This window comes from Geotrypetes seraphini, chromosome 2 (assembly GCF_902459505.1).
Source record: "Geotrypetes seraphini chromosome 2, aGeoSer1.1, whole genome shotgun sequence".
Classification (NCBI taxonomy): domain Eukaryota; kingdom Metazoa; phylum Chordata; class Amphibia; order Gymnophiona; family Dermophiidae; genus Geotrypetes; species Geotrypetes seraphini.
Window position 1 is genome coordinate 383,904,838 of NC_047085.1, and position 27,510 is coordinate 383,932,347.

The 27,510-nt window shown below is 42.4% G+C and overlaps 1 protein-coding gene across 20 annotated transcripts in view; it reads left to right on the plus strand.

Annotated features, from left to right (window-relative positions):
* TBC1D5 (TBC1 domain family member 5) overlaps positions 1–27,510 on the plus strand; it is a 759,729-nt gene that overhangs the window by 402,679 nt on the left and 329,540 nt on the right. For all 20 annotated transcript variants that reach the window (XM_033930686.1, XM_033930692.1, XM_033930693.1 and 17 more), the window contains one exon: positions 27,150–27,217. In XM_033930686.1, the coding sequence (XP_033786577.1) occupies positions 27,150–27,217 (68 nt within the window). The remainder of the gene's footprint in view (positions 1–27,149; positions 27,218–27,510) is intronic.

Below are 27,510 nucleotides of genomic sequence, written 5' to 3' on the forward strand. Positions count from 1 at the left end.
AATCAATTTGCATGCAAAAATTGCAAATTTAAGTTTAAAATACATGTTTAAAATGTCTTTGAATGGAGTGTACTTATGACAATACCAGATCTTCTACTTGGTCAATGACATTAGCAATGTGTGTGTTTTGCAGAGACACATAGCCAGATTTTGATCAGGTCTAAGCTCAAAGAGGGTGAGCAAGAGAACTCCACTACCTACCCAGCATCTCTCTTTTCACTCTCCTCCCCCAGGCAATTGGGGGTGCCTTAACTCCTCCCCTCACTTCCTTTCAAGTCCTTTAGTTATTTGCTAACAGCAACCCAGTGACTCATACTCACTGCTCATGCCGGCACCAAGCCATCCCTCTGAGATACTTTCCTGGTTCCAAGTGGGTATAGAGCAGGGATCTCAAAGTCCCTGCTTGAGGGCCGCAATCTAATCGGGTTTTCAGGGTTTCCCCAATGAATATGTATTGAAAGCAGTTCATGCACATAGATCTCATGCATATTCCTTGGAGAAATCCTGAAAATCTGACTGGATTGCGGCCCTCAAGGAGGGACTTTGAGATCCCTGGTTTAGAGAATGACATGGGGACAAACGTTGTCCCCATCTCTGCAAGCTCGGTCCCCGTTCCTGCCCCATCCCTGCAAAATGTCTGATCCCATCCGCACAAGCCTCGAATATTTATGATTTTATATTGAAATCATTTTATTAAAGTATAAAAAGAAACAATATTCTATACAATTGTTGTTTTATAAATCACAAATAATACAGAACAAGGATCAACAAAACCCCTGTCTCCCCTCCCTTCCCCCTCACAAATATCCCCTCCACTATCGAGAAAACTGAACAAGCCGAATTATAGAATGCTACATAGAAAAATCAAGCTAACAGAATACTTCAGTCACACATGGCAGGAATATTGTTAGGGAAGTACAACTAGGGCATCTGCCTCTTGGCCAGTTGTAAGCTAAAGAAGCATGGCCTGGACTTTGTGGTTCCCAGTTATGTCTAACACTACCAGCTCTGGCAGGATACACATTTCAAAACTGATGTGTTCTAATCACAGAATAAAAAATAAAATTATATTTTCTACCTATTGTTGTCTGGTCATTTTATTCTTCAAACCACATTGGGCTCAGACTCTGGTTTCTGTTTCCTTCTGTCTATGCTTAACTTACTCTCCAGGGTCTCCTGACTATTTGACATTTCTTCTTTCCCATGCGGACTGCTGGGCATGATGGACCACTGGTCTGACTCAGCAGTGGCAATTCTTATGTTCACTATCCATCTTCCATCTCTGTTTATGTTTTTCCCCATATTCAGTATCTCCCTTCTCTGTCTCCTATACTTCCCTTTCTAGTATTTCCCCTGTGCCCATCTCCCTGCCTTCTTCATCATCACTATTCTGTGTCCCTATCCCCTCCATATCTAGTGTTAATCCCTTGTGTCTCTGTGCCCTCCCCAAGTCAGCATCTCTCTTGTGCATCCCTGTTCTCCCTCATATATAGCCATCTTCCCTCTGTGTCCATCTACCTTCCTATGTCTGGCACTACCCCACTGGCTGTGTCCTTATACTACCCCCATGCAGCATTCCCCTGTGTGTCCCTGTCCCTATGCTCCCATATATGTCTATCATCTCACCTCTTTTTATATATCTCCCTGTGTCCAGCTTCTCCCCTCTTACACCCATACACCAATGTGTCTCTTGCCCTCTCTTCTTCCACTGTGTTAAATATTTCACTCCCTTCATCCCCTTGGTTCTCTCTTTCCCTTCCTTTCTCTCTCCTTCTCCATGCAGGTTCAGCACCACTCTCCCTTCCCTCAGCACTCTTCCCATGGATTGAATACCTAGCTCAACCTTTCCTCCAGCCTCCCTGTGGTCAAATATCTGTCTCCCTTTCCTCAGCACTCCCCAAGGATCCAGCACGTCTCTCTGTTCCCTCTATCCCCCTCCCATCAGTCCAACATCTCTGTCTCTCTCTTCCCTTTAGCTCCAGCTCTGAGCCGTGAATCCGGTACCTCTCCCTTTTCTCCAGCTGCGGATCAACACATAGGTCCAGCACCTATCTCCCTTCCCTTTCCTTCCCTCCAGCCCCAGCCCTCCCCATTGATCCAACACCTCTCTTCCCCAAGCCCAGATCCAGCACTGTCCTTCACTTCAGTTTCAGCTCTGGAGCCAGCCAGCATCTTGCTGCTTCAGATACAAGACCCTAGTGTTCAGGACCACTAGATACATCTACAAGAAAGAAGATTATCAAGATAAGAATCTAATCTTTCTTTTAAACTGCTGGGATCCCCTAGCATCTGCTGAAGGTGTGACAGTGGTGGTAGCATTGGGAATTAGTCCTCAGCCTGTGTCACATGCAGAGTAGGATGTCCAGTCTGATATCAACTGGGAGGATGGAAGGTCTGAGTCCATTCCGTTATTGTCCCAGGACGCAGTTTCCCTGGCAGAGTCTGGTTCTCTACATTAGACCAGAAGACAAGAATCTGTGGTTGCCCTGGACCGAGGGAAGACCACATGTTATGGTAGCTGTTGAAGGCTAGACAAATCATAGGTTGTATACATAGGAGTTTCGTCAGCCGTAAGCCTGAAGTCATTATGCCATTGTATAGATCCATGGTGAAACCCCATCTGTGTACAATTCTGGAGGCCGCATTACCGCAAAGATGTGCTGAGACTTGAGTCAGTCCAGCGAATGGCCACCCGGATGGTCTCAGGACTCAAGGATCTCCCATATGAGGAATGGCTGGATAAATTGCAGCTATACTCACTTGAGGAACGCAGAGAGAGGGGAGACATGATCGAGACGTTCAAATATCTTACAGGCTGTATCGAGGTGGAAGAGGATATCTTCTTTTTCAAAGGTCCCATGGCAACAAGAGGGCATCCGTGGAAAATCAGGGGTGGGAAACTGCACAGTGACACCAGGAAATACTTCTTCACCGAAAGGGTGGTTGATCGCTGGAATAGTCTTCCACTACAGGTAATTGAGGCCAGTAGCGTGTCTGATTTTAAGACAAAATGGGATCGCCACGTGGGATCTCTTCACAGAGAAAGGTAGGGGAGGGGTATTGGGGTGGGCAGACTAGATGGGCCGTGGCCCTTATCTGCCGTCTGTTTCTATGTTTCTAAGGTGTCGGTACTCCTGTGCATAATAGCAAATTCACTGTGTGAATTGTAGCTGAAATTTCTGCCAGCCTCTACATCACAGTGCTTAATTATGAGCGGCTCAGTGACTCCAACCATGTTTTCTCCCTTGCATTCTGACATTATGAAGCTAGTCACTGACCACTGGGAGTCTTCAGAGGGGTCCATAAGAGTGGCCAAGACTTTAGCCAAGCTTTATCCCATGGCTCTGGTTTTTCAACAGCTGTTTGTTCAGCCGAAGGTGGATTTGGTGGTAGCACAAGTCACCAAGTGGACTTCCTTGCCTATTGAAGGAGGTGTGATGTTGAAGGATATCCAGGATCACTGTGATTCACAAGAAGCAATTTGAAGCTTTAGCCTTAGGAATTAAAGCAGCAGCCATGGCTTCCATTCTGACACATGCTTTCCACACTCAGCTATCTCGGATCTTGGCCTTGGAGATGATCCTTTCTGGGGTGTTTTATATAGCAGACACTCGGTATGACATAAGAGTCATGACCAAGGTGTCAGCCTATTCTGTCTCTGCCTGATGGATGCTCTGGATAAGGGGGGTGAAGAATCTATGTGCACAACAGAAGAGCCGGGACTTGGGTGTGATTGTATGTGATGATCTTAAGGTGGCCAAACAGGTTGAAAAGGTGACGGCGAAAGCTAAAAAGATGCTAAGGTACATAAGGAGAGGTATTGCAGCCTCCAACTCTGCCATGCAAGTGACCTCATTAATATTAAAATGACCCCTCCCCAACCTCTCCCGAAACCCCTACCATGAAGATCGTCCGTAGGAGGGATGTCACTCCCTCCTGCCTTGTACAACCAGACCACCCCCACACCCCTGACTGCCCATCCCTAGTGGGATGGGGGAGTCAAGTTAGAAACCCCCCCAGCTCAAGCACACACCCCCAACCTCTCCTTGTGCCTTTTTGTAGAAATACGTCAAGAGGGATGCCCACTCCCTCCTGCTGACAGATCCACCTCTTCAAAATGGCAGGCCTTCCTGTTCCTGATGCATCCTGGAATGCACTGGGAGGGGCCTAAGACTCCAATTGGTTCAGAGACCTTAAGCCTCTCCTATAGGAGAGGCCTTTGGTAAATGAGCCAATTGGAGTTTTAGGCCCCTACCTGGTGCATCCCAGGATGCATTGGGAAGGGTGCCTAAGGCCCTGATTGGCTCAGATGCCTAAGGCCCCTCCTGTAGGTATCTGGGCCCATCAGAGTCTTAGGCCCCTCCCAGCGCATCCCAGGATGCACCGGGAAGAGGAAGGATTTTCCCTGTTACAGTTTAAAGGCAACTGGAAGATAGTGCTTCAATGAGATAATAAGTGAGATAGCAGGAGCAGAATTTCCTGAAGCTAAGTACCCACCTGGTGTTCTAGGACAAGAAGGATTACAGCCATATCAAGGAAAGAGTGGAATCCACAGAGGAGGAAAGTAGAAACCCAAATAAGCTCCTAGATTCAGAGTGAGTTCCCAGATTGGTTGTGTACAATTATTCTCCTGCATTGTGAGAGATGAGGAGAGGGAATCTTAATGTGTTTGGGGAAGCAGGATTACTGATAATTATCCTGTGAATGCTGTAAGCATGGTGGGGAGGACTGGCTGAAGGGATAAATCCCTACAGCTAACCTTGTAGTGGAAGAGATTGACATTCAGGAATATAGCCAAATGCTCCTGAGCTGTGTGCTTGAACTGTGAAACAAAACTTGACCTAGAGTTAGGGCTTGTAATATGTCTGGGTGGCAGTTAATTCTTATAGTGTAGGAAGCATTAGGATACTTATCAAGTTTAACCAAAGTAGAAAGATCTTATTTTTAAGGATACATTTGTAGGAGTTATGATAAGTAATGTAGTCTTGTGTAAAGGAGCTGTTCTGGACAGTAAAACAAAAAATCTGGTCTGAAGTAAGGTCTTGTACCAGGGTCTGGATTGCAGTGATTTTAAGTTTAAAAGACTGATGAATTAAAATTCTTCTTCATATAGTTATATTTATTTATTCAGTTTTCTATACCAGGTACGTTCTCCCAGGGGAGCTCAGAATGGTTTACATGGATTTATTCAGGTACTTGAGCATTTTTCCCTGTCTGTCCTGGCAAGCTCACAAAATATCTAATGTACCTGGGGTAATGGGGGGAATAAGTGACTTGCACAGGGTCACAAGGAGCAGTGTGGATTTGGACCCACAACTTCAGGGTGCTGAGGCTGTAGCTTTATTAAAGAACCTTCATAGTAAAAAAAAAGAAGCCTTAGTGTTTTACTCATAAGGATGGTCCCAAAAGTGTTAGAGTTTTCTCAGAGTAAAGGGGAGGCCCTATCTCTATGACTAGAAGTTCCCCCATGAGATTCAACCTCAGGAACAAGTGGTGGTATCATCCTTCCTATTGACAGAGAAAGTACAGTTGCTTAACTCTAGTAGGGTTCTATGTGGACTGCAAAACAAATCAGGGAGTTGACAACCAAGCTTATTGCACTGAGACAGCTGTTGTGATTAATGGCTGAATGTGAATACTGTGAATAAATAAGTGTCCACAGCAAACTTCAAAACCAATAATACCTCAAATGAGTGAACTTACAGTAGCAGGAGGGAAAAGACCTCAGATACCCAGGGTCCAACTATCAAAAATATAATATTGCATCCACATATGGGCAAGCTTTAAAAGTTCAGAAAGCCTGTCTCCTGCCATAATGTCCATTTTTTATTTTATCATTTACCAGTATCCCTTTCTATAATTGTTTCTGTACTAAGTTCAATAAAACAATATAAAAGCAGCACAACGCTACTTATCTCAGTGCAAGCATTCCCAAAAGGAGCCCTTTCACCCATGGCTTCTTCAGGGGAATAAACACCTGCACATTTTATAAGCCTTCACTTCTGATGCAAAGGGCATTTGAGTCCTGACTATAACTGATTTCCCCATACTCACAAGTTGATGGCAAAAGAACAAAATGTATATTCTTCAGCTCTGCCACCTCCTCCAGTGACTGAAGAACCCCCTTCAGTCTTTCCCTTTTGCAAGCAAGTTGAGAAGGTGTGATTCTGATGTTCTGATAACTTTTTATTATTTTTCTGGTTTTTTTTTTTTCCAAGTTCAAGGCTTTTCGGTGCTTGAGAGGACACCAGTGACCCTGGGGCAGCTTTGCCTAGGAGAGGACGCGGGCTCTGTGATAGAGGTCTACAGTTTGCAAGGCAACTGTTAGGATTCCTGTCCGGCTGGCCTGCATTTGAACTTGTGAAGCTCAGGGTCTGTTCCCCTTGAAGCTAGCTCACATCCTGATTTATAAGGTGCAGGCTGTTTGGTCCTGGTATTGGTCCAGCAGGACTTGGGTGCCAGCTGTGTGGTTTCCTCCCCCCACTCTTTCGTAGATTAGAGAGTTGCATGGGGACAGAAATCCCACCCGTCCCCACCAGTATCCCACGAGGAATCCCCTCCGTTCCCGCTAGAGGTCTGCACAGGAATGAGGATCGTGGGAATCTCCCCCTAACCCACGAGACTTCCACGGGAACCCCCCCTCTGGCCCACGGGACTCCCACGGGGACCCCCCTCTAGCCAACGGGACTCCCACGGGGATGAAAGGCTTTGGAAGCAGGGTTCGTCCATATAATGTAATGGACACGTCAGCCTTAGTAAAAGAGGGGGTTTATAAGTTAATTACCTGAACAGAAAACAAAAAAAGGGTTCCACCAAAGAGATTCCACAAGGAAAACAGCAGCGCAAACACAAAAGAAACTGTGGAATTGATGATCCTGTCAGAAGTATTTGCTGCTTTTTATGGGGATGGGTGGGGGACGGAGAGGATCCTGACGGGGACTGGTGGGGACGGAGAGGATCCTGGTGGGGACGGAGAGGATCCTGGCGGGGATGGGTGGGATTTCTGTCCCCGTGCAACTCTCTAGTTCCCACCCATCCCTGTGAGGAATCCCATCTCCACCCGTCCCTGCGAGGAATCCCTTCCGTCCCCGCCTGTCCCCCCTCCTCCCCATAAAAGTTACCTGTCCCCATAAAAAGCAGCAATTACTTCTGATAGTTTTGATTATTTTTTTTAAGGTCTTAGTTTATTTAAGCTAACAATAAAATATCATATAAACAAATAACAGTGAACAGAAATAAGAGATGTATCCATCACCGGAAAGAATCAGAATAGACATTAGGTCATGTGACAAAGTAAGACTGTAGGGTCAACCATTTCTTTTTAAAAGAGCAAATAAATCTGGTTCCACCAACTGGCATAGGTAACTTGTGAGAGGTCCTTTAAAGATCCACAAATGATTTTTAATGCAGCAATGAGTAGAGAATCAAACAATAAAGCATCAAAATCATTTAAAGCAGAATTGAGAGAGGCACTTTCCAGGTTGCATAAGAAAAATGTGCAGTAAGTTTAAAAACTGAGCAGATCATATTCTAGACTTCAGTCCAAAATTTGGAGATGGCGAGATACTCAAAAAGAAAATGTTTAAGGGTACCAATATGGGTATTAAAGGTCCAACAATTCTTGGTGTAAGAGGAATCAATTACTTAAGACCTCAAAGGGGTACAGCTGTTTAGCCAGTGAAAGCTATTTTTATATCTGGTTGTAATCTCTAGTCACATCTGAAAATGCCCTATGTAGTCTCAAAGGTTATAAACAGCATCGTCACTGGATGAATATTATGTTAGTTCAATGCAAGATAGAACAGCCCCTGTCCACCCATTGTGGGCTTTAGCCCTCCCCCCCAAAAAAAAATTAGTTGTATGGCTATGCTACTGAATAGAATACAAGCTCTAGCTATGCCTCCCCAACTGGTGGATGTACGACAATCAGCAACTGGATCGACGGAACATTAGATAGGCCTCGGGAATCCCGGTTCTATCCCCATGGGAGTCCCATGGGCCTGGGGGGGATACCTGTGGGAGTCCCGTGGAACTGGGGGATCTCCGTTCCCATGCGGACCTCTAGCGTGGATCCATGAGGGTTGAGGTCTTTGTCAGGCTTTTGTCTGACTGGCAGCCTGAAAACTCCGGCACATGGATTGATTTGCTGATTGAGGCAGTGTCTTCTCCATTTCCAGCCTATATGAGAGCTGAAGCAGGCTAGCACTAGCACAGATAGATAGTGAGTACTGCCTGTTATTGTCTATGTGAAAATCAGGGGTGGGGGGATGAATTTGCAAGTTTTCAGCATTTCTGGGGCTGTATTTAAGGTCAACCTCCAAAAACCCCTTCCCAGACTTTTTTGTCCTTTTAGTAGGTTTTCCCAGGCCTTTTTGAGTGCGACCATGCTACCGTCTTTGATTTCCTGATTTTGTTTAATCAAACTCCATCTGCCTCAGAACCCCTTATTTTGTTTTCAAAACATTTGGAATGGACTACTCTGATGGAGATATTCTATATCATGCCAGATTTGTGATGGCTGGCTCGCCAAATAGCGGCCACATGTCATGTGCTGCAGTGCATTAGAAGGAGCGGCTGGAGCCTTGGGCATTGCCCGTTCTGGTGTCACTAAGGCTGGGGGATCACAAGGGGCTTCTTGGTTAGGGAAAGGATCCCCTTCAGAGCCTCTGGAAGGAGATCGGGTGAAGCACAGATACATGGACCCTGTGGATCCTTGGAAAAGGCAAAGAAGGACCCTAAAGGGTGCATCAGGGTTTCCTGGTGTGGTTTTTATCCCAGATTTCATTATCTTACTGTGAAAAGCCTGTTTAAATTGTCAAGGGTCTCCTACAGCGGTTGAGGAAGTGACGAAGACTGCACAAGGGAACTTGGTCTCTCCAGGTACGAGCTCCCCAGCAGAAAATCCTGAGCAGCAGCCAGAGGACCAGGACCGCAGTGTGAATGTAGTCCTAAAACATCAGTGTAAGGCTGAGAATTAAAGTGGCATGAGCAACCTCTTTCATGGCACACGCCTGTCACACTAGATTCCATCGAATTTCAGGCAAGGATGATGAAGTGTATCCCCAGCTAGTCATAGCAGGGATTGACTTTGTGGCAGATGCTCTATATGACATTGTCACAATAGTGTGCAAGGTCTCAGCCTACTCCATCTCTCCCTGCAGAATGCTCTGGATTAGGCAATGGGGAAGAGATTCTGCTTTCAAAGCCACTTTAAGCAGGCTCCCCTTCAAGGGTCAAATGCTTTTTAGAAAAGGTTTGGATGATCTTATGGCCAGTGTGACTGATCGTTGGCCAAAGACCCTTCTGGATAGTAGACTGATTTGCAAGGGTCTACTCAGAGTAGTTTTGTAGCTCCACTTAGATGATATTGCCAATGGACACAAGTACAGCTGGGAAGAACATTGTCTAGAACACCCAGTTCAAGGCCCATGGACTCCGTTGAAGAGGAAATGGTCCATAGACCATCATAGAGTTATGGACTATTCAGCTCGCCTTACAAACGCTGAAGAAGCCTCTAGAAGGCAAAGTGGTCAGGGTTTTTTCAGACAATGCCACGGTGCTAAATTATGCCCATTGACAAGAAGGCACGAGAAGTGCTCCTCTGCAGCTGGAAGGCAAGATGCTATTCAGTTGGGCAGAGCTTCATCTGCAAATGATATCTGTAGCGGGAGTAGACAATGTGCAGACTGATTATCTCAGCAGGAAAGACCCAGGGAGTGGTCTCTGTCCCAGAGGGCATTTGACTGCATAGTTCGATGCTGAGGGCATCCAATGATCAATCTCATAGCATCGGCGAACAATAGGAAAGTGAACCATAGTAACATAGTAACATAGTAGATGACGGCAGATAAAGACCCGAATGGTCCATCCAGTCTGCCCAACCTGATTCAATTTAAATTTTTTTTTTTTCTTCTTAGCTATTTCTGGGCGAGAATCCAAAGCTTTACCCGGTACTGTGCTTGGGTTCCAACTGCCGAAATCTCTGTTAAGACTTACTCCAGCCCATCTACACCCTCCCAGCCATTGAAGCCCTCCCCTGCCCATCCTCCTCCAAACGGCCATACACAGACACAGACCGTACAAGTCTGCCCAGTAACTGGCCTAGTTCAATCTTTAATATTATTTTCTGATTCTAAATCTTCTGTATTCATCCCACGCTTCTTTGAACTCAGTCACAGTTTTACTCTCCACCACCTCTCTCGGGAGCGCATTCCAGGCATCCACCACCCTCTCCGTAAAGTAGAATTTCCTAACATTGCCCCTGAATCTACCACCCCTCAACATAAGAACATAAGAACATAAGTAGTCGCCTCCGCCAGGGCAGACCAGAGGTCCATCCCGCCCAGCGGTCCGCTCACGCGGCGGCCCATCAGGCATATTTCCTGAGCAGCAGTCCCTGACTAATTTTATACCTACCTCTACATTTATCTCTAAACCTTCCACTGCTCTTATCTGTACCCCTCAATCCCTTTGTCCTCCAGGAACCTATCCAGGTCTTCCTTGAAACCCTGTACTGTCCTCTGGTTTTACCATTTTCCTTTCTCTGGAAAAGATTTTGTTCTATGTTAATACCCTTTAAGTATTTGAACGTCTGAATCATATCTCCCCTGTCTCTCCTTTCCTCTAGGGTATACATATTCAGGGCTTCCAGTCTCTCCTCATAAGTCTTCTGGCGCAAGCCTCCTATCATTTTCGTCGCCCTCCTCTGGACCGCCTCAAGTCTTCTTACGTCTTTCGCCAGATACGGTCTCCAAAACTGAACACAATACTCCAAGTGGGGCCTCACCAATGACCTGTACAGGGGCATCAACACCTTCTTCCTTCTACTGACTACGCCTCTCTGTATACAGCCCAGAATCCTTCTGGCAGCAGCCACTGCCTTGTCACACTGTTTTTTCGTCTTTAGATCTTCGGACACTATCACCCCAAGGTCCCTCTCCCCGTCCGTGCATATCAGCTTCTCTCCTCCCAGCATATACGGTTCCTTCCTATTATTAATCCCCAAATGCATTACTCTGCATTTCTTTGCATTGAATTTTAGTTGCCAGGCATTAGACCATTCCTCTAACTTTTTCAGATCCTTTTTCATATTTTCCACTCCCTCTTCGGTGTCTACTCTGTTACAAATCTTGGTATCATCTGCAAAAAGGCACACTTTTCCTTCTAACCCTTCAGCAATGTCACTTACATACATATTGAACAGGATTGGCCCCAGCACCGAACCCTGAGGGACTCCACTATTCATCTTTCCTTCCTTCGAGCGACTTCCATTAACCACCACCCTCTGGCGTCTGTCCGACAGCCAGTTTCTGACCCAGTTCACCACTTTGGGTCCTAACTTCAGCCCTTCAAGTTTGTTCATCAGCCTCCTATGAGGAACTGTATCAAAGGCTTTGCTGAAATCCAAGTAAATTACATCTAGCATATGTCCTCGATCCAGCTCTCTGGTCACCCAATCAAAAAAATCAATCAGGTTCGTTTGGCACGATTTACCTTTTGTAAAGCCATGTTGCCTCGGATCCTGTAACCCATTAGATTCAAGGAAATACACTATCCTTTCTTTCAGCAACACTTCCATTATTTTTCCAACAACTAAAGTGAGGCTCACCGGCCTGTAGTTTCCTGCTTCATCCCTGTGACCACTTTTATGAATAGGGACCACATCCGCTCTCCTCCAATCCCCAGGAATCACTCCCGTCTCCAGAGATTTGTTGAACAAGTCTTTAATAGGACTCGCCAGAACCTCTCTGAGCTCCCTTAGTATCCTGGGATGGATCCCGTCTAGTCCCATCGCTTTGTCCACCTTCAGTTTTTCAAGTTGCTCATAAACACCCTCCTCCGTGAACGGCGCAGAATCTACTCCATTTTCTCGTGTAACTTTGCCAGACAATCTCGGTCCTTCTCCAGGATTTTCTTCTGTGAACACAGAACAGAAGTATTTGTTTAGCACATTTGCTTTCTCCTCATCACTCTCCACATATTTGTTCCCAGCATCTTTTAGCCTAGCAATTCCATTTTTTATCTTCCTCCTTTCACTAATATATCTGAAAAAATTTTTATCTCCCTTTTTTACATTTTTAGCCATTTGTTCTTCCGCCTGTGCCTTCGCCAAACGTATCTCTCTCTTGGCTTCTTTCAGTTTCACCCTGTAGTCCTTTCTGCTCTCCTCTTCTTGGGTTTTTTTATATTTCATGAACGCCAACTCTTTCGCCTTTATTTTCTCAGCCACTAAGTTGGAGAACCATATCGGCTTCCTTTTTCTCTTGTTTTTATTGATTTTCTTCACATAAAGGTCCGTAGCCATTTTTATCGCTCCTTTCAGCTTAGACCACTGTCTTTCCACTTCTCTTATGTCCTCCCATCCTAACAGCTCTTTCTTCAGGTACTTTCCCATTGCATTAAAGTCCGTACGTTTGAAATCTAGGACTTTAAATATCGTGCGGCCGCTCTCCACTTTAGCCGTTATATCAAACCAAACCGTTTGATGATCGCTACTACCCAGGTGAGCACCCACTCGAACATTAGAGATACTCTTTCCATTTGTGAGGACCAGATCCAATATCGCTTTTTCCCTTGTGGGTTCCGTCACCATTTGTCTGAGCAGAGCCTCTTGAAAGGCATCCACAATCTCCCTACTTCTTTCCGATTCCGCAGACGGAACATTCCAGTCCGCATCCAGCAGGTTGAAATCTCCCAACAGCAGAACCTCCTCTTTCCTTCCAAACTTTTGGATATCCACAATCAGATCCTTATCAATTTGCTGCGATTGAGTCAGAGGTCTGTAGACTACACCCACGTAGATAGAAGTTCCATCTTCTCTTTTCAGAGCAATCCATATCGCTTCTTCCTCTCCCCAGGTCCCTTGCATTTCGGTCGCTTGGATATTGATCTTTACATAGAGAGCTACTCCTCCACCTTTATGACCATCTCTGTCCTTCCTAAAAAGATTATATCCCGGTATGTTTGCATCCCATCCATGTGATTCACTGAACCAATTCTTCAGCAGAAGATTTGAGCCAGGAAGTGACAGATTAGATGCCCTGGTTTAACTGTGGCTAGCACAAGGCTTGCTGTACATTTTCCCTCATAGCCCATGATAGGCCGGGTCATCTGTTGGATAGTGAACTATCTGGACAGGCAATCCTGGTGACTCCGGATTGGCCGCGCTAGCCTTGGTAGGATGATTTGGTGTGTCTGCAAAAGGATAGAGGTCTCAAGCTCCTAGCGCATATGGATCTTCTGTCGCAGGTTCAGTTCCCTTAGAGAGTCTGGAATGCTTTGGTTTTACAGCATGTCTCTTGAGTGTGCAGCCTTAGTGCAAAAAGGCTATTCAGAGATGGTTATTGCTACACTCCTTATAGCCAAGAAGTCAACTACCATCGCTGTCTATGCTAAGGCCTGGAAATTGTCTCATCTGTGGTGTGTAAAAGCTCAGATGGAGCCTTTAAGAGCTCTAGTATCAATTGTTTTGGCTTTTCTGCAGGCTATCCTAGAAAAGGTGCTGGCAGTTGGATTCCTTAAAATGCAAATGGCAGGTCTTGCATGTTTCAGAGCACGGTTGGACAATGGATCCTTAGCTTCGCATCCTGATAGTCAAATTTTTGAAGGGGGTGCTCAGGTTGAGGCTTCTGGTAAGACAATCGTTTCCCTCATGGGATCTTAACATTGTGTTGAGTGGGCTCAGCAAGGTGCCTTTTGAGCCTTTGCAGGAGGTGTCACTGCTGAATCTAACAGTGAATGAAAACAGTTTTTCTCATAGCCATTATCTCTGCAAGAAGAATTTCAGAGATATAGGCACTATCATGCAGAGAGCTATTCCTCAGATTTACAGAAGCGAGAGTTTCTCTTTGTACTGTTCCTTCATTTTTGCCAAAAGGTGGTATTGGCATTCCATGTCAATCAGGAAGTCAGTTCGCCTGCTTTCCAGATTACGGGTTCCATGAAGAGGGAAAAAGTTTTGAAACTGTTGGATGTATGGAGAGTTCTCTGATACCTCGAAGTAACCAATGATTTTTTCTTTCAAATCATATGTTTGTCTTAACCAATGCTGCTAGACTAGGCAAGCCAGTATCTAAGGCGACCATTTCCAGATGGATTTGTGTAACTATTTCTTTGGCACACATTGGCTGTAGGATGACATTTTTGTGGGCAGAGACGAGGCAATTCCTTCTGAAGAAATTTGTAGGGCAGCTACATGGTCCACCTTCAATACATTTACAAAGTTTTACAGGATGGATGTGGCAGCACGAGAGTATATTGTTTTTGTGTCCTTAGTTTTAAGGGCAGGCTCATCTGTCTCACCCTAGACCCAGGAGACTGCTTTGGTAGTCACTTACAATCAGGACTGATATGCCCTTTATACCAAAAGGGAAGATTAGGTACTTTCCTCAATAATCTTCTTTCTGAGATAAGAGCACATGAGTCCTAACGTTCCATCCTGTGTCAGTCTGGAGTTCGCCTGCCTCCTGTTTCGGACAGCCGCATGTATCCTGAGCTAGAGATTCTTTTCTGTCAGTTAAATGAAAAAAGAAAAAAGTAGTAAGTGAGACTCTACAAGCTCCATAAGTTGAATACTGGTTGCATTTTCATGATGGTTTTTGTTCGTTCTGCCTAGTTTTCTTGAAGTATTATTTAACCTTATTTGCTATTTCTTTCAGAAAATAATTGTTTGTTGTCAGTGAGATGCCCCGTACCCCCTCCTTTTTTGTTTTAGTGATGTTTGATTACTTTGGTATGAACTGAAGTGGGATTTACAGTCACTGAAGAAGGAGGCGGAGCTGAAGAATATACATTTCATCCTTCTGCAATCAACTCTTGAGTATGGAGAAATCATATACAGTCAGGACTCATGCCCTTATTCCAGAAAGATTATTGAGGTAAGTACCTAGTCTTCCCTTGCTCAATATGTCCTGCTATACTGCACATAGCTTTCCTCTTTGGTGGTGGTCATTTGAGAATAATATGAAGTATTGTTGGTTTTGAAGTTTGCTGTGGACACTGATTTATTCATAGTTTGTAGCACCAAAAAGCTTTTGCAGTGTCATTCTCCTATTTTTTAGTGTTTGTGTTAATGAGAATACTGTGCATGCTAGGAAAAAAACATTTTAGAACATTCAGAATTCTGAGAAAGTTGGTCTGTTAGTATGAATGGATGATATCACCCAGTTGTTTTTCTGCTTTATCCTGCTGACCATGGAGAGCTTTCATGACAGGTAAGCAACTTTGTTTTAACACTGAATCTGGAAATCTTTAATGAATGAATCTGGACCCCTAAGGCATACTATTTCCCCATCCCCACCCCTGCAACTCAAAAAGAAAGAAAACAGCCAAAAGCAAAACTGTCATTCTGTACATAATATTAGTACTAATAAGTACTGTTTTATATGCAAAGAGACAAGTTAAAATATAGTCTTGATATGGTAGGAAGGGTTGTATGGGTTGGTAGGGGCTATGGGATATATGGGTACATGGTATCATATACTATATATATTTGTATGTAGCTTGAGTATGAATTAAAGGTGCTTTATTTTGGAATAATCTAACAGGACAGCTGAGGTTGCTTTCTGATATTCAAAAATTTAAGAAACTATTGAAAACAACTTTGTGGAGGCATTCTCTTGATTGACAGGATCTTGATTGAAGATGTCTTAGATATGTTTGTTTACTTATTTGTATGTTGGTTTTATGATGATTATGTTTGTAGTTTTGTAAACCGCTTAGGTCTAGGCGGGTTAGAAATTTTAAAAATAAATATATGTGGCTGGTGGGGGTCTCTGACAGGTTAGAACACTTCCTGCACAGCAGCCCTTCTCTTTTTCAGCGTGCACTGGTTGAGTTCTTTCTTGACATATTATTTAGACTTTTCTTCTAGTGGCAGAACCTTACTTACCTGTTACCTCACTATGTGCTCTGATCCTTTATTGGTATGCATGGAGTTTGTACAAGTGCACACAAACATATGCATAATTGACTGATAAATAGCCAGATGGATAAACCCTCTTGGAGACGAATAGATCATCCAAATAAATTATTTTTATTATATGACACTATGGTTTATAAAATCAAACCGATTATAATGTGTATTTGTATTGAAATTTAGATGTTTACATTCACTCAAGGATTTCAGGAAGAATTTGTATCTAGGAAGCAGGATTCTGCTTAAATTATGTAGAGGACAATTCTATTAAGAGTTAGACAAGGACCTTATATTTAAAAGCCCCATTTTAATTACACTCCTATTTCCCCCTATAGAATAAAAATTGAAAGGGGACAGATTCAAAATGAATGCAAGGAAGTTCTTCTTTACCCAACGTGTGGTGGACACCTGGAATGCGCTTCCAGAGGACGTAATAGGGCATAGTATGGTAGTAGGGTTTAAGAAAGGATTGGACAATTTCCTGCTGGAAAAGGGGATAGAAGGGTATAGATAGAGGATTACTACACAGGTCCTGGACCTGTTGGGCCGCCGCGTGAGCGGGCTGCTGAGCACGATGGACCCCAGGTCTGACCCAGTGGAGGCATTGCTTATGTTCTTAATACTAACATAACCGGGTATATAAGTGCATATGTGTTAAGGTGTGAGCACTTGTGCCAGCCATAGAGATAGTGTAAGTGCTATATGGAAGATACAGACCCTCATAGTTTTCTATAAGTTACATGTGTAAAGATGCATCCTGCCCAGACTCCACCCATGTGAATGCCCGCCTGCAAAGTGCACTCTATTAAAGATATCTATGTACTTACAAAATAATGTTTAGCCGGATTATTGCGATTTACATTGGTAGTTCATCACCATAGATGTTTCATCATACAACGCTTCATCAGGTATTAAAGCTTAATGTATTCAAATTATATGAAGAAAATTTGCAACAAATGGGGAGGGGAATTTCAACACACATCAGCATCTGTTCTTTTGTGCCTAAATATGAGCCTCACTAAAACTTTTTGCACATAACATTTTCATGAGACACATATTTAGGTACAGAATAAATATTTTCATCACCCAACAGCTCATTAGGTGCAAAGTTAAATGTACTCAAATTATATGCAAGGAAATCTTGCACAGCAAATTGAGCAAAGATATTTGCATTTAAAATAACGTATATCATGTAATACACAATGAATATGCATGAAAAATCTGTACACAATAGCAATGAAAGATCAAAACTGCTAAAGTTAATCATTGGCCTGTGATTATATAGCACGTATCACAGTTGGGTTGGGTAGGATGGGGATAAAGCAAGGTAGCATCTTGGACATCTGTGTAGATAAAACAAAAAGAAAATCGGGAGAGGGGGTGTGGTGGCTTCAATGCATGTTAGCAGGGAAGTGGTCAGAAAGTGTAAAAGTGAGGACTATCAGGGAGAGAAGTAGGCCAGCTGTGGAGAAAAACAAGGGAAAGAGCATTGGACAGTGGGGGTGGGGAAAGCAAACTGAAAAGGAAATGAGAGGGTCTTGACTTTCCAAGAAAAAAAGAGAGGATCCAGTGGATTGGCAGAGCTGGGGAATAACATGGATGAAGATTCCATGCTATGGAATGTTCTGTAGAGGAAAGACAAGAGAGACCTATAATGGGTGGCATTAATAATAAACCACAGTACATTGACTGAAAAGGTAAAGAGATTTACAACTTACAAGATAAAAATGATTCACAGGTGTTGTCATTACTGGAAGGGGAAAGGGGCATAAATAAAATGGTGGAGGCCTGTAGAGGCAGAACAATAATAGACCATTAGACATAATCAAAATGTGAGTCAGTAAGAAAGCTGTAAGAGGAAGGGATACATAAGAAGAAGAGCATTAACATATTGTGCAGATCACTTCCAGGGATCGCTGAAGAACTAACAAGTTGATGATTCCTTAATGGACTGTCACAAGAAACTGCATTGTACCTGATGGCTGTACTGTTGGCTCCTTCCTTCCGGCGTTGGAGATTGTTGTGCACCACTCTTCTGGCGGGCTAGGACCAAGAACCGTTGACGGAGGCTGAGTTGTTGGCTTGCATCGGTGAGGCCTGTCTGGATGGTGTGCAGTGGTTGGTGACAGCGTCAGATGACCTTTCGTGGCCTGCCTCTTCTTCCTGGTTTCTTTGCCTTCTGCTCTTGGGTCCAGATTGCAGCCATTGATTCCTTCACCTCTGGCAGGGATAGCCCCACAGCCCACCATCATTTATCTGTGTCGAACCTTCCTTACAGATGTGGAGCTCTATTGGACTGGATTCATGATTGGACTTAGCACCAGATTGGAATTTATTTTGCTCAATCTCCAATCTCTTAAACTTATTTGTATATTTTTAATTTTATTCTTTTTATTTCTTTTATCTTTTTCTTTATCTTTTCTCTCTTTTTTTATTATTTGAATTGTACCTTTCCCTCACAGTTCTTAGAATTTTGTTATATCTTTTCAATTTTAATAATTGTTTACTCAGGTACTTTAGCTAGATTGAGAGCCTTCGGGACAGATAAGGACGTTCTAAGTACCTGTATTTATTGTAAACCGCTTAGATCTGTAATATGCTTAAGCGGTTTATCAAATGTTAATGAAACATAAAACATGTCCTCACAAGAGAGGCACTCTTCTTGGTAAGACAATGTGAACATGAGCAGCACTTCTAAAAATAAGTACAATAGGTACTTCCAAGTTTTGTTAAAATTTGTTATCCCGCTTATCAGATTTCTAAGCGGTTTTACAATAAAGATTTCTTTTTAAAAAAAAAGGGGGAAATACAAACATTTGGCATTATACAAAACAGTTTGGGGCTCATAATCAAAAGAGAAAAAGGTCCAAAAACTGGCCTAAATCAGCACTTGGCCGAACATTGTCAAAATACGTCCAAGTGCCGATAATAAAAACGGGTTTTGGACGTATTTCTAATTGACCTAGGCTTTCATAGTGCCGCTGAATGACCATCGCTAAATGGGGCATTTCAGGAGGAGTGTCAAGGACGGGAGTTGGGCGGGACATGGGCTGGCTTAGACTTAGTCGTACTGCATGTATAACCGAAAGTTATATAGCACAGGATCGACGGAACTTGCACGTTGTGACTTAGACCATCTAAGTCACAAAAACCCACCTTAAGTGACCAAATAAACACTGAAAACACATAATACAGACCCCCACACACTATCCCAGTGATCATCAAACCCCACCCCACCCCCATAAAAATATTAATCACAACTTGAATATTGTGCCTCCAGAACATCATCACCTGGCAGCCTGGCATAGGAAAGCCTAGTCGTGCTGCAAAGAGGCGTCTTAAACCATCTTGGGGGTGGGTTAGTGACCCATAGAGAGGTGGACCCATGCCCATAAGCCCCTGTAATTACTGCATTGATATTGAAACATGTGCATTCCCCTATACACCCCCAAAATCCTTTTTTACTAGCATATAAGTGACACCTGCAGCCATAAGGGCTATTGGGGTGGTAGATAAGTGGGTCTAGGGGATTCTGGAGGTGGTTTGGGGGGCTCACCATGCCCTATAAGGGAGCTGTAGTGAGATGAAGACATGACACCTTTTTTGTGAAGTTCACAGCAGTTGCCCTGTAAGGTACCCCACTATTTAGGTGCCATGTCTGGATGTTCAGTCCATCACTTTGCAGACCCTTCCCACGTCCAACAGGGCTTGTTCTAGGCATTTTTGACTTGGACAAAAAGTTGGACAAAAATGTGGTATAAAGATAGACAATTTAGCGGCTTGGACAATCAGATCAACAGGACTTATAGTTAGACGATTTTCGAAATGAAAAAAATTTGGACATATTTTTCAAAAATGTGTCCTAAGCTATTTTTTAATTTGGACGACTTGCGACTTGGACGAAAACGGACTTAGGCGTTCCTTTCGATTATGCCCCTCTATATGTATATACATGGACACTACGGACTGACAATAATTACAGGAGGTTGGAGGGGGGAAATACAATTTTGAATAGGATAGGAAGACGTAAAAGGGTAATACAAATAGGAGGGGGAATTACCGTCTGTGGTAGAGGATGGATACAGATTGTCAGATGTTATAGATCAAATGCATCTTTGAAAAGAAAAGACTTTAGATTTGACTAAAATTGTTCGAGGTTGGATTCTTCCCAAAGGTGATTAGGCATTGAGTTCCATAACTCAAGGGCTGTAGTGGAGACTATGGATGAACGTATTGTGTCATGTATTATCTGTTGTGGTGAAGGTACAACTAGAAGATATTGATTTTGGGATCGGAGTACTCTATTAGGTGTGTAAGGAATTACTAATCTGTATATGATTTCTGTTTTATTGGAGGTTTTAGACTTGAATGTTAGTAGAAGAATTTTGTAAGTGATTCAGTATGAAATTGGTAGCCAATGGGCTTTTATAAGTAATGGCATTACATGGTCATATTTTTTTGATTTGGTTAATAGTTTGATTGCCATGTTCTGTATTATCTATAGTCTTCTTAGAGTCACAGTTAATATACATTACACATACATTTACTTCTGCTTTTCTCTACAGATGTAAATGTACCTAGGCAAAGTTTGCTTGAGGATACATAATAGGTCCTAATTTGCAAATTATGCACATATTTTGTGACTATGCTTATACTTTTCCACAGCTCTGCACCAATGTTACGCCGATTTTTAAAAAGGGCTCCAGGAGAGATACGGAAACTTACAGACCAGTAAGCCTCTCTTTAGTGCCGAGCAAAATGGTAGAAACAATTATAAAAAATAAAATTGTGGAACACGTAGACAAACATGATTTAATGAGACAAAGTCAGCATGGGTTCAGCTGAGGGAGATCTTGCCTCACCAATTTGCTTGACTTCTTTGAAGGTGTGAATAAACATGTGGTTAAAGGTGAGTCGGTTGATGTAGTGTATCTAGATTTTCAGAAAGTTTTTGATAAAGTTCCTCATGAGAGGCTCCTGAGAAAATTAAAGTGTCATGGGATAGGTAGCAAAGTTCAGTTGTGGGTTAAGAGTTGGTTATCGGATAAAAAACAGAGGATAGGTTTAAATGGTCATTTTTCTCAATCGAGGAGATTAAACAGTGGAGTGCCGTAGGGGTCTGTACTGGGACTGTGCTATTTAACTTATTTATAAATGATCTGGAAATTGGAATGACGAGTGAGGAGATTAAATTTGTAGATGACACTAAACTGTTCAAAGTTGTTAAAACGCTTGCGGATTGTGAAAAATTGCAGGTGGACCTTAGGAAATTGGAAGTCTGGGTGTCCAAATGGCAGATGAAATTTAATGTAGACAAATGCAAAGTGACGCACATTGAGAAGAATAACTTGAATCACAGTTACCGGATGCTAGGGTCCACCTTAGGGATTAGCTCCCAAGAAAAGGATCTGGGTGTCATCATAGACAATACGATGAAACCTTCAGCCAAAAAAGCAAACAGGATGCTAGGAATTATTAAAAAAGGGGATGGTTAACAAGACTAAGAATATTATAAAGCCCCTGTATCGCTCCATGGTGCGACCTCATCTGGAGTATTGCGTTCAATTCTGGTCTCCTTATTTCAAGAAAGAAATAGTGGCGCTAGAAAAGGTTCAAAGAAGAGCGACCAAGATGGTAAAGGGGATGGAACTCCTCTCATATGAGGAAAGACTAAAATGGTTAGAGTTCTTCAGCTTGGAAAAGAGACAGCTGATGAGAGATATGATTGAAGTCTACAAAATCCTAAGTGGAGTATAACGGGTACAAGTGGATCGATTTTTCACTCCGTCACTGAAGTTACAAGGAAATACTTTTAAAACAAACAGGAGGAGATTTTTTTTTTTACTCAGAGAATAGTTAAGCTCTGGAACACGTTGACAGAGGATGTGGTAAGAGTGGATACCGTAGCTGGTTTTAAGAAAGGTTTGGACAAGTTCCTGGAAGAAAAGTCCATAGTCTGTTATTGAGAAAGACATGAGGGAAGCCACTGCTTGCCCTGGATTGGTAGCATGGAATATTGCTACTCCTTGGGTTTTGACCAGGTACTAGTGACCTGGATTGGCCACCGTGAGAACGGGCTACTGGGCTTGATGGACCCAGTAAGGCTATTCTTATGTTCTTAGAACTTCATGTAAAAATGCACACCTATTTTGGTCATACCTTCAGAAGAGAGAGATCACTGGAGAACGACATCATGTCTGTGAAGATTGAAGGAACCAGGCGAAGAGGGTAACCTGCAATCAGATGGCTGGACACATTGAAAACAACCACAAGGATGTCTCTGGAGGACCCTACTAGACTAGCACAAAAGCAATTTCTTTTTAGATCTGTAATTCATCAAATCGCTAGGACTTGAACACGTGTCTTTGGCACCTAACACAACCCTGGGGTAAATTTTTTGAGATCTTTTATGTGCATAAACTGGGTTTAAGTATGAAAAATCTTTTATAAAATATCTCTTAGAGGGTAATTCTATAAAGAGATGCCTAGATTTAAGTGGCAACTTGCAAGAACACTTTAGGGCCTATATACAAGCCTTGTGAAAAATTGATATGCAAGAAACTTTTGTGAGGTTGATATTTAAGTGTAAAAATAACAGGCACTGGTGTGTTATCATGCCCTCCTCATTTACTGCAAATTTTCCATGTGTGTTTAGTTTGAATATGTGATGAAATATCCATTGTGATGAAATGCCTCGTTAATAAACTATCGTATGATGAAATGTGCATGGTGATAAAGTGTCACCAAACCCTCTTTCCTGTAGGTTTTATTAAGATACTAAAATATAATCAGCTATTGAATTCTGAGGTGCTGCAAGAACTGACCAATATTTATGCATTTTCTTTGTTATCTTAGTTTTATGCTTCTAACACACTTTCCATGGACTTTTGCCTTAATTATTACTTTTTTTAATACTGCGCTCATGTTCACATCTACATACTGTCTGGTGAGCTTGGAGGACCTGTAAACTCATTTTAAAAAAGAAACTCCCCATGGTTTCCTCTGAAAATTTTGTGTCAGTTTTAGAGGAGAGGGGGTGCAAAGGGCAAAGAATGCACTTAAAGTATTCATAGAGATTTCAAAGTGGAATCGCTATATATACTTTTCTCCCATACTCTCTCCCAGCCTGCAGCCTCACACATTTCACTGTGGTGAAAGTAATTTTGACTGTTGATGAGAGAACAGTTTTCAGTCTTGGCAATTTATAATGACATCTGGTTAGTTATATAATTAACCCTCCCCCCCCCCCCATTTTACAAAACCGTAGTGTAGTTTTAGCATTGGTCGCAGCAGTAACAGCTCCAATGCTCATAGAATTCCTATGAACGTTGAAGCTGTTACCGCCATGGCCGGAGCTAAAAACTGTGCTGCAGTTTTGTAAAAAGGGAGGGGGATAAATTCTTCTGAAAACCTTTCTTCATTATGGCCCCCTTTTATCAATGCCCCTTTTATCAAGCCACATTAGGATTTTTTATCAGCAGGTGTTATGGTAAAAGCTATGATGCTCAAAGGAATTCTAAGAGCTTTGCAGCTTTTACTGCAACAGGCAGAGACTAAAAAAAAAAACACCTTAATGTGGCTTGAAAAAAGGGGCCTATATAAATTTAATGGATCACTGATGTGAATTTGTTCTTCTACAAAGATGGATCCCTACAGTAATTTAGCAGGCATTGAGTTCTCAGAAGACGGTTCAGATTACTAGGGTCTCTGTCTCTTTTACTTTGATAGCTATATTTGATTCAGAATCTGTACAAGATAATATTTTGAAACTTTATTATAAGAATAGGAATTTTTAAAAAAATTCTTAAATTTGAGTTTTCCTAAATGTCTATAGCGCCACTTAGAAAAGACACAAGCAATTTTTGTTGTCTCATCCTCAGGTTCTCCAATTAAAAGCTCGTTTCCTTGTAGATGTACTATTTGGTTTGAAAATGTTAAATATTTGTTCCTTGAGCCTTTTAAATTGACATCTTTTCTAAGATTTACCAATTCAGGTTAGCCCTACTCTTGCTCTGCTTTAGCGAATTAGGAGACTTGTAAGCCAATTTGCTGCACATTTAGTTGCTAAATAATTCTAGATTTATATTCTTGTTTCTTTCTCTCCAAGATAATATTCCATCCCTCTTATTGTGCACTTTCCAGAAACATTCTACTGATTTCTTTGTTTCCAGATTTTCTATATTACCTTAATTATGTGAATGTAGAACCTGCAATTTCTTTCCAAGTGTTTAAACTTGTATAAATTCCATTAAAAAATAGAAACAATGGCTATTTTTAAACAGTGTCTGCGTGGTTCGTAAGATCTTATGTGGTCATACCTCAATTTTTTTCCATTTCTACCTAGGAATACTTCCATATATCAGAGAAAGAGCTTAATTTTGCACTTTCCCATGTTTGCATATCTGGTAACTAAAGAGTGGAATAGTTTACCCAAAAATATACTTGTACTAATCATATGATTTTTAGAAAGCAATTGAAAACTCATTTATTTCAGAATTTTGTAAGTTGACAGTTATCCATTACCATGGAAGCTGTAATGTTAAAGTTCTTTTTATTGGGCATTTATTACATCTCAGTAATGACTGGTCATCTTAAGCAAATTCTCCATAGAAGTGATTATTTATTTATTGGGTTTTCTTAACTGCCTTTATGAAGAAATTCACCCAAGGCAGTATACAGAAGGTATCGTTCAACATAAAATTTATAATTTTGTTTAACAGCATAACAGTAGTAAAAAAAACAATTATAAATTTAAATACAGTGAATGAGGTAAGGTCAAAATCAGTAAATGGAAACTTATTACTAGGACTACCATGAAAGTTTCAAAAATACTGTATTTTTCGCTCCATAAGACGCACCTGACCATAAGGTGCACCCTAAATTTAGAGGAGGAAAACAAGAAAAAAAACTATTCTGAACCAAATTCTCCCTGCCAGGCTCTGTACCCTGTCCCCCTTCTGGTGGTCTAGTGGTAGGCAGGGACAGGGCACAGGGCAGGCAGGCCTAGAGACAGGCAGGGCCCCCCCACCCTGAGATAAGCAAGCAGGTAGGCAGGGCCCCCCAAAGTGCATAATCTTTCTTCTCTTCTTCACTATCCATTTCTTCCCCTTCCATTAAGTATCACATCACTATATCTTTATTCCTCCCCTTTCCAGCATTATTCCTTGTCCCTGTCCGTATGCTCCTTCCTCCTTCAGCATTTCTTTTCTCTGTCTCTTTACCTCTCCTGATTGCCCTGGTTCTTATGCTGGATTGTCATTTCCTTCCTCCTGTACTCCTCATCCCCACCCCGAGACATAAAGGCAGGCAAAGCAAGGCAAGGCACCCCGCCTCCCCCCCTCCGAGGCAAGCAGGCAGGCAGGCATACCCACCCACCAACCTCCGTACCCTCTCCAACTTCTCCCCGTACCTTTAGTTCCTCCATTGCAGCTTGACAGGGCCCGTTCCTCCATGTCCCACCTGAACGCGAAGGGAGTCAGAGGAGCGGCGGTGGAGGCAATTGAGGCCCGGATGTGCCACCCAGCGCTTACATGAGGGAAAGGAGGGAGGAGAGCGGGAGGCCGGAACCAGCCGCGGCGGCTACTATTGCCGCAGCCGCTCACTGTCTTCAGGGCTGCACCGCCATGCCGGGACTCCCATCACCTTCCGGATCTGATGGCTGCTGCTCACGCCCAGCCCTCGGAGAGTGTGTGGGAAGCAGGACTTGCTGTCTCCAGCTGCCTCTCCAGCGGCAGAGTAGCGCGCAAGGCTACCTGACTGGTCGGCTGATGCGGCTGCCTCCTCTTCCCTTCTGTAGCGGCAGAACGGCGCACAAGGCTGCTTGCCTGGTCCCGTGCCACTTCCCGTGAGAGCGGAAGCAGCACGGGACTAGACAGGCAGCCTTGTGCGCCACTCTGGTAGAGACTCGTTTACAAAGTATGTATTCTTCCCAATTAATATTTCCAAATTAATTTAGTGTCTTTGTTTATTTTTAAATGGGTCTCTACCAGAGCCTTTAATTCAATAGCATAATTAAATGAAATAACTACTTCTGAAGTTTATGAGGACAGGCGGGGATGGATTTGATTTCCAGTGGGGACCGACGAGGATGGATTTGATTTCTGTCCCTGTGCAACTCTCTAGTTTAGACTTACTTTCTGCTGCCACCTACACTGGTTGTCATGAGCCAACAGCAATTTCACTCCACTGATAGGTGGCTCTATATTTTGTGAGGGATTCTTTTGGAAGTCCTGATGGAATTATACAGTATGTTGGGTAGGGCATGAGTTTCAGCTAGAGGTTGTCTGTACTTCCTACTTTCCAAGTCATGCTTATCTCTTTCCCTTACTATCTAATACAGGAATGTCCAACCTTGGTCCATGAGGGCCGCAACCCAATTGGGTTTTCAGAATTTCCCCAATGAATATGCATGAGCTTTGTTTTCATGCCTAGCCTTCATTGTATGCAAATAGATTTCATGCATATTCATTGAGGACTTCCTGAAAACCTGACTAGGTGAAAGCCAAGTTTGACACACTTCATCTAATACTTCAAATGAGCTAACGATGATAGTGATTGGAGGAGCTAATCAAAGGCTTTGGGATACTGCAATAAATGGCAAAGCTACAAAAATCCACCTCAGCTCTGTTAACCTATCATAACATTTACTAAATAAATTCAAATTACCAGAGAGTAGACCAGAGGGGGGCAAAAGATCAGTTGAGGGAGGCAGATAAAATGATGCATCATTATCATATTAAGGTGTGGCTCACATTCACCCTACCACTGAGAATTTGCAAGGACGTAAAGACATCATTGATAAATGTGTTATAAATTCAGCAATTTCCTCTGGTGATAGTTTTATATTTTTAATGATATATGTGGTTTCTTATAATTCTAACCAAAGTAAATTTGTGAAATAAGAAATATATGCAAATCCCCCAAATTGCTAATTTTCTGGTCCATATAGTTCCTGGATGCTTGTCAGTCAAAAATAATGCCTCAGCACCTATTTTCCTCTCTTCTAGCTCTTGTTCATTCATTGCCACTCATCTTTTTTAGTTCTTTTCCTCATTATCCATGCTGAAAGGTCTTGCTTTCTTAATTTAATCAAGGAACATTGATACTATGATGATAATTAAGTACACATTTCTTTGTTGTTACATGAACACATCTTAGAAGCTTTCTAGTATTTTTTTAATCCATGTTAAATGGCATTAATGTTGCTTTTGTGATGCTTTATTTTTACTTTCAGAGTCTTTGGAATAAATTCTTTCAGGATAAAGAACTTCGAACAATGATTGAACAAGATGTGGCCCGAACGTAAGTAAATGTCAAAATTCATGAAATATAATGTTTATCATTAGGGATAATTTTCTAATTTTTGCAGATGTATAGAAACCAAGTATATTCTTTTTCCCATGTGGGCTTCAGTGAATTTTCAAACTAAAAGTATTGCTGAATATATAAGCCATGTGATCTTTATCTGCCATTACTTTCTGTGTTTTTGTAAGGGAGAGGAAGAGAGTATAAAGCTTATTCTTATACAATCCCATTCCATTCCTAAACAAGTGGTAGTCAATCCTATCTCGAAAAATGTCTTGTAGGAAGCTTCA